The sequence below is a fragment of the Colius striatus genome, chromosome 10 (genome assembly GCF_028858725.1).
Source record: "Colius striatus isolate bColStr4 chromosome 10, bColStr4.1.hap1, whole genome shotgun sequence".
Taxonomy (NCBI): Eukaryota; Metazoa; Chordata; class Aves; order Coliiformes; family Coliidae; genus Colius; species Colius striatus.
In genome coordinates, this window is record NC_084768.1 from 9,412,188 (window position 1) to 9,420,227 (window position 8,040).

Sequence of the window (8,040 nt, forward strand, 5' to 3'; positions counted from 1 at the left end):
TGTAACCTTGGCAGCTGGATCAAGAGTGATGTCAGGCTCTGTTCACGCTGTGTAACCTGCCTGCCTCTGCTCTCAGCTGCCCCATCCCTGCCCTGAATACACGGCGGTGTCTCCCAGGGCTGCCTCAGACTGGGAGCACTGTGCTGGGCTGGGGCACGGCTGCCCACGGGAACCGCAGCTCCCACCGGACCAAGTGTGCCTGGGGTACGCAAGCAGCGCGCTGGGGCTGCGGGGGTCTGTCCCGCCGCCTGGGGCAGTGCAGAGGGCTGCTGTGCCCATTCCCGCCTCCAGCCATGTCCCCACCGACGATCTCCGGCAGGACCTGCGCACCCGGGCATCCCTCTGCCGCAGCCGCGCTGCGAAACGGTCACACGCGAAACGGTAAACCAGGGACAAGGCCAGGCAGGGCAAGGCAAGGGCAGGGCAAGGCAAGACAAGGTCGGGCAGGGCAAGCCCAGGTCAGGCAGGGCAGGGCAAGGCAAGGTCAGGCAGCGCAAGGTCAGGCAGCGCAAGAGCAGCAGCGGCAGCAGTAGCCCGGCGGCGCGGCGCGATGTCAGCAGGGGGCGTGGCCTGTGGGTGAGGGCGTGGCCTGTGGGCGAGGGCGTGGCCTGTGGGTGAGGGCGTGGCCTGTGGGTGAGGGCGTGGCCTGTGGGTGAGGGCGTGGCCTGTGGGTGAGGGCGTGGCCTGTGGGCGAGGGCGTGGCCTGGGGCCCGCACTGTTTGTGGGCGTGGCCTGCGGGCGGGAGGCGTGGCCTGCGTACCACGTGCGCGCCGTGAGGGGCGTGTCCCCAGCGGCCCCGCCCCCTCCGCTCGTCCCACGGTCACGCCACCGGCCGCGCGGGCGCCGCCCCCCGGGCGCGCGGCGATTGGCGGGCGCGGCGGGGCGTCACGCGCGGGCCGCGCTCATAGCGGCGCGGGGGGCGGCGGGGCCGCAGTGGCCGTGCGGGATGGAGCGAGTCGTGTTGGTGACCGGCGCCAGCGGGTGAGTGCCGGGGCCGCCGGGGAACGATAACGGAGCGGGGCTGCGGCGAGCCGGGAGGAGCCGGGCTTGTCCCGTCCCGCCGAGGCTCGCCCCAGCCCCCGCGGCGGTGCTGTCTGACACGCTACCGTTGCAGCGGCGTGGGGCTGGCGCTGTGCCAGCGGCTGCTGGAGGAGGATGGCCGCATCCATCTGTGTATCGCCTGCCGTAACGCCCAGAAGAGCGAGGCCACGCGAGACCTCCTCCTGGAAGCTCACCCCGCCGCTCAGGTCTCTACGGTGGAAGTGGACCTGGGGAACCTGCTTTCCGTCCTGCGTGTCGCCCAGGAGCTCCGCCACAGGTATCGGATCTCCGTCCTCTACCCCATCAAACCCCCACCAGACCTCCGCTGTCGCCCCCTCACCTCTGTGTGCTTCCCTACACAGGTTTCAGCGCCTGGACTTCATCTACCTCAATGCTGGGATCATGCCCAACCCACATGTGAACTTCAAGGCTCTCTGGCACGGTCTCCTCACCGGGTAGGAGATGTAGGGGATGGGGTCTGGTCCCCGACTTGGGCTGTTTGCGATGCTGGCAGCTGCATTGTGGCTAGGGCATGCCCTTGGGTCTGAGGATGAAGACCCTGCCTCCTTTCTCCAGTGTGACACAGAGCACATCCTCATGGGATGGATGGCCTTGTGTGGCGGGGGCTTGGCAGCTGTGTTCCAGAGCACCCAGTGCTGCTTCTGGTGCCTGGTATGGGGCCCACTGTGTGCAGGGAGAGAACAGGAGTTTACCTAAATCCAGCAGTTCCTGGCACTAGGCACCAAGTGAAAAATGCTGGTGTGTTGCTGGGGAGGTGAAAGTTGCTCTTATTGGCTGTCCTTACTGTTGTTTTGGTTCCACTGCAGGTTTCTATAGTTGTTCTGAGCTGTGGAGCTACTAATTGATACTTATTCCCCAAGTGTCATGAGGATCAACATCCCTGTTCTATAAGTGATGTGGGGAAGCTGAGCTGGGGAGCAAAGTGATGTGTGTCAAGTCTATAGTAGACTTGTTGGGATGTTGAACTAGACTGGCTGACTTATTTCAGCTAGACATGGCCCTAGGGCTCAGTTCCAGCGCTAGAGCTTGATTTTGTTGTCTTGCTCCTCTATTTCACATCCAGATTTTTAGATGGCATTTGGCTGTGGTGAATTGAAGGAAGGATCAAGTCTAGCCTAGTCAGTGCTGAAATATTTGTAAATGAAGGGGATAGGATACTCTAAACTTTTTCCAGCCATTTTTCTCATGGATTAATAGAGCACATGAAGGTGAAACTATAAAGTCTGTGTGGAGCCTGTGAGATGCTTCTGAATGACTAAAGCAGGGGACCAGTAGCTGTCTCCTGGCAGTCTTCCTCTCTAAGCCCTGTCATTGGCTTCCAGGAAAGTGCTTCACATGCTGACCACTGCAGAAGGCATAATGACCCAGACGGACAGGCTGAACGGAGATGGATTTCAGGAGGTGTTTGCTACCAACCTCTTTGGACACTTTATCCTGGTGAGGCTGCGTCTGAAGATCGAGCCCTGGATTGGGTAGTTGATGTGGGCAGGGATGGGCACAGGGGGTATGTATGAACCAGTTCTGCCTTACAGGTTTGGGTGTTGATCCAGGCTGCATCCTGACAGATAGAGTCACAGAGTGCTGGGGGTTGGAAGGGACCTCCATAGCTCATCCAGCCCAACTCCCCGGTAAAGCTGGTTTCCCTCGCTCAGAGGGCACAGGAACATGTCCAGGAGAGTTTGGAAACCTCCAGAGAAGGAGCCTCCACATCCTCCCTGGACAGCCTGTGCCAGGGCTCCCTCACCCCAACACTGAACAAGTTTTCCCTTGTGTTTAAGTGGAACTTTCTGTGTTGCAGCTTCTGTCCATTACCCCTTGTCCTGTCACTGGACACTACAAAAAAGCTGTTGCCCCATTCTCCTGACACCCACCCTTTAGGTACTTACAAGTGTTGCATGATAGGGCAAAGGTCTTGGGCTTTGTTAAAGTAGCTATAAATGGTGGTAGTCATTGTCACAAGGGTTAATATAACCTCCGAGTTCCTCTAGTTAGTCAGTGGCTAGAGCTAAACTGTACCTGGTTCTCTCTGTCCAAGAGGAGTACCAAGACTCCAGCACCTCAGTAAGAGAATGGTGGTTGCTTGTAAACGCTCCTGGTGGACCTTGGGTTGAGGTTATACCTGAGCAGCAGCTGCTTCTAGTGAAGACTGGCCAAGACTAGGGGAGCTGGGATCAACTCATGGCTTTTAAGAACTGCAAAGCTATAGTGCAAGACTTAAAGAACCCCAGTGTGTTAAACAAGGTGACAATTGTTGTGCAGGTCCGTCAGCTGGAGTCGCTGCTCTGCGGTAACGAGAAGCCCTCGCGCCTCATCTGGACCTCTTCCAGCAATGCCAGGGAGTCTGCCTTCAGCCTGTCTGACTATCAGCATGCCAAGGGGCAGGAATCATACAGTTCCTCCAAATATGCTACTGACCTGACCAGCGTGATTCTGAACAGGAAATTTAATAAGCAGGTGATGATGGGCTTTGCGTTGCTGAAGGAGCCTAATGAGCTGCTGCTGTTTATAATGTTGTCATTACACAGTTGTTTTGTTACACAGTTGCATTTGTTCCTGGCCTTCTGATTCCTCTCTTAAGGCACGTGTAAGAACTAAACCTCATGACTGAGGCTGAACTGTGTGGGTGGTAGAGAATCTGCTGGAGAGAGTGTACCTGGGTTTCTTGTCAGAAGGACTTCTGAAAGCAGAAGACTTTAGGAACAGTCCCCACCTTGCCAAGCTCTAGCTGTCTCTTTAAACTAAAGAACTGGTCTTAAAGAACAAGTTGATGCTGCTCTTTTCAGGCATACCTGCCTATTGGAATAGGACTGCTCTGGCAGCTGTGAGGGTAGATACTTGAGGTGCAGGCTCTGCTGCCTCTCCTGAGGGCTTTGTGCTGCTATTCAAGTTTGTTACACTGAGATATGAGCAACCTGCCTTCCCTGTTACGGGGCATTGCTGGATTTTATCATAGAATCATAGGATGGTTTTGGTTGGAAATAACCTTTAAGCTAATCAAGTCCAACCCCTCACCTCCCACTGCCAAGCCCATCACTAAACCATGGCCCTCAGCATTTCAGCTATGTGTCTTCTAAATATCTCCAGGGGTGGCGACTGCCAGCTCCCTGGGCAGCCTGTGCCAGTGTCTTAACAACCCTCTTGTTGGCAAGCTGCGGGCCTCATCCAGTGATAGTTATTGCACTGTTTTGAAATACTTCAAGAGGAAATGGTTTAGTCCTAGAAGGCTGAAATCTTAAAGGTGAGGTAGCCTTTGGTTTCAGCAAGCTGTAATTTGTGGGATGACTGCTCTTGGCTGCTGAGCTGCTTGGAGACTGCAACGTGAGGTTGTGATGTGTTGGGAGGCTGTGCCTTCTGCCTCACAGGCTTGTAGGGGGCACAGATTTAACCTGAACATCTCCAGCTGAACCCTCAGAAATAACTACACCTAATCACTCTATGGCTCCGGTAACTATGAGAGGAGAGTATGTGCTATTCACTGGTATCTCTACTTGCCTTCATTTTCTTGCTGGGAAGTACTAGGGGGGAAGGATTAGGGTCCACTCTAAAACTGACCATTGTGTGTATGCACACTGACTCAGTTTCTTCTCTGCAGGGTCTGTATTCCAGTGTTGTTTGTCCTGGTCTGGTTATGTCTAACATGACCTACAGAATTTTGCCAGTTTTTCTGTGGAAGCTGCTGATGCCCATCATGTGGTTGGTAAGTGGATGTCCTGGCTGCTTTTGGGTTGAGGTAGGCCTGCTTGAGATACCCTTCATTGCAAGTGATGTCCAGTGTGCTTCTGGCTCCTTGCTCCCTGTGCTGCTATATAGCTCTTCCTTCTGTTGGACTGGGCAGGTTGGCCCCTCTGCAAACCTTCCCTTTGGCACCCTGGGGCCACGATTTCCCAGCTGAGTGCAGAGACTTGGTGCTGGACAGCACAGTACCTAGAACCAGGGTTCAGCCCTTCAGCCATAGCAGCATTTGTCAAGCCTCCCCTTGGAAGGTTTGACAGCTTTCTGTGGGCTTCTGAACCCTGTCACTGGTGGCAGCAGTGCTTGGGACAAAACTTGGCCTCTGTGCTTTGAAATGCTCTCTGTTTCTGTAACAGACTGTATTTTTCACTATTCTTCTTTCCATCCTTCTGGAAGGTGAAGTCTCCTGCCCTCTTCCTTTGCTGCCCAAAAACTTTCCTTGCCTTTCTTCCTCTTAGCTTCAGCTTTTCAGGTTCGCTACAGTCCTGTCCCTGCTCTGAGCCTTGATGCTCTTGCTGCAGGATTGGCCTTTCTGCTTCAGCTGCCCCAGCTGGCAGCAGTGACTCCTCACAGATCACATTTCTCCTGACAGCAGAGAGGCCAATGCCTTCTCAGTTGTCCTCAACACTGGCAGCATTGCAGATCGCTCTCTGCCTCCTGCCCTGTGTGCTCCTGAGACCATTCAGGATATTCTCCCAAGGCACACGTGTGTATGGCCTCTTGCTTTGGGGATGAGCATGGTGTGGGAGCACAGAGCAAGGCTTGTTGCTCTGGGAGGTGGCTCCATAAAATGGCTAGAGGTGATAAAGGCATGCTATAGTCCTAAGTCTGTAGTGTTCCATGTGGTCAACTTTGAGAAGCACTTGATGTGCCTGGGCTGCAGAGGGCTTGCCAAAGAAACCCTGGACTGTGATATAGATTATGTCCTATACTCTTATTTTTTTTTCTCCCTCAGATCCGTTTCTTTGCCAAAACTTACACTCTGACCCCCTACAATGGAGCAGAAGCTCATGTAAGTACCTCACAATGTGGTTTCAATATTCTTTCCTCCTGTGTAGCTCTTCCAGGATCTTCTGGCTTGAACAAAGAGCCTCTCAGCAAGGCTGGTGGGTGGGTGCTGTAGTTCACCTCTCAATAGCAAGCAGCAGTGAGGGCTGGGGGCCAGCTGTGAGCAGGGCTGAGCTGACAGGTGATGCTTTGTGACCTTCATCAGGTACCCATAAAATAAATGATTTGGGAAAAACCCCTATTCCTTCCATTTTGGGGAGAATGCTGCTTGACAGGCAGGCAGGCACAGGGCCAGAAGTGGGCAATGCAGGGCACAGTGTGTCTGCACATGGCTAAACTTCCTGACTATTGTTCTGAACTGCTGTGGTGGCTTAGCACTGGGTCATAAACGTGATTTACTGTTGACTCAGGTAGGTCACAGCTGAATGGAGCCAGCCCAGAACTCCTTCTTTATGTATCAAGTCTTCTCCAGCTTGGTGAAAGCACCCATGGTGTGTTCTCCTGTGTCCATTGGCAGTTGGGAGCTTGACTGCAGGCTCGTCTTGGGACAGTATGCTCTGGACTTGTGTGTTTGTGCTGTTCTAGGTGTGGCTTTTCAAACAGAAGCCAGAATACCTGGATTCCCTTGTCAAATACCACAGCTGTACTTCTGGGCTGGGGAAGAGCTATGTGGAGGCCAGGAAGGTAAGTGAAGCAGCAGCCTCCTGCTGCAGGGGACTGGACCAGGGCTCTGCTGGCTGCCTTGCATGGAAGGGTTGGTGCTAAGGGTGCTCTGTGGCTGGAGAGGAAATAAGGTGTGCTTTGAATGCAGAGTGGCAAGGGGGGATGTGGAGTTAACTGAGGTTTCCTACAGTAATTCCTGGCTCTGGGGATTAGAACTGGTTGAGTGTGTAATGATGCTTCCCCAAAATATGTGCTGGCTTGTGCCCTGGTCACAGATGCCTTTGGGTGCCTCTCTGTGAATGCAGGAGCTCTGAAGATGCTCCTTGCCAGAGCTGCCCTCAGGCATCTGTGCTGATGATGGTCTCACAGTACTGTTCTTCTTGTCTTCCAGATGGATGTGGATGAAGAGACTGCTGAGAAATTTTACGAAAAGCTGCTGGAGCTGGAGAAGCAGACTCTAGAGAAATACAATGATCTCCTGGATTAAGAGAATTGGGTCTCAGAGGGATAAGTCTCGTATCAGTAACATGGGCTTTCTTCATTCTGGTGCTACTCATGGTGCCTGCTGCTCTGCAGGTACATGGCTTCAGACCCTCTCTTCCCTCTCACCAGAAGGGCAGCACTTCCTGAAATGGGAAATGTGGAAACTGAAAAGAAATACTTACTCTTTTTGAGATAGGACTTTTTTCTTTCTTTCTGGAATACAAATGGAGACCTGCAGTAGGTGGAGACTGTCTTCCCACAGTTGCAAAGCAAAGTCTTGTGAAAGCATGGCTGATCTGTGCACAGTTCGGGAACAGCCTCAAAACATGTGGTTTAAATCTGGCTTAGTGCATGAAGGGCAACAGTCAGGGTGCTGCCCTGTGCCTTGGCTCTACCAGTCTTTCTAGATGGCTTGAATGTGTTAACCTGTGGCTGGTCCTGAAGTACCTGAAGGCCCATCTTCAGAAAAGCTGCTCCTCATTTGTACACCGAAGCTGGGGCCAGCTCTCCAGCCGTGCTCAACAAGATGGAACCTTACTGGCAGTCAGGCTCTGCACAGTGTCAGAAGCCAAGCTGCTGAAGCTGTGGCCTGAGAAGCACAGCCCTTGCCTCAGCTGTGGGGACAGATGCCTTGATGGCCCCTGGGTATGGGGCCGTGTATGCTGGAGTTGCAGCTGGCTGAAGGGACTGAAGCTGTGGATGTTACCCTGGGCTCGGGGCCAGTCTGCTCCATTTGTAGCAAGAGTGAAATGCTACTGTGTTATTTTATCTATTTAACTCTTTTTACAGAAATCCACTGTACCAATTATTCTTTCTATTGTCTGTCTGGGGAACTTCACTGGGTACCTGGTGTACTTCAAATGCTGCACTGAATAAATGATGGAACTAAACTGTCTTTGCTGCAGTGGTGTTTGTGCTCCAAGAGCTGGCTGCTTTTGCCTCAGAAGGCTGGAAGGGCTGTTGGTTTGTTGCCTTGCACAATAAGCCTGTGAATGCCTGTGACATGTGGGGTCTCTCCTCTCTTGCCACAGGAGAGCTGTGAAGCACCTCTTTGGGATTACGTCTTTTGTGTCTTCTAGCTAATGAAAGACA

The 8,040-nt window shown here is 53.4% G+C and overlaps 1 protein-coding gene across 1 annotated transcript; it reads left to right on the top strand.

The window, feature by feature from the left end:
- The first annotated feature begins 884 nt into the window (after positions 1–884).
- HSD17B7 (hydroxysteroid 17-beta dehydrogenase 7) lies at positions 885–7,838 on the top strand. The gene is made up of 9 exons (XM_062003820.1): positions 885–981; positions 1,115–1,318; positions 1,404–1,496; positions 2,385–2,499; positions 3,322–3,516; positions 4,655–4,759; positions 5,750–5,806; positions 6,388–6,486; positions 6,857–7,838. The coding sequence occupies exons 1-9, from the start codon at positions 947–949 to the stop codon at positions 6,950–6,952; spliced, it is 999 nt and encodes a 332-aa protein (XP_061859804.1). The 5' UTR covers positions 885–946; the 3' UTR covers positions 6,953–7,838.
- The last annotated feature ends 202 nt before the right edge of the window (positions 7,839–8,040 follow it).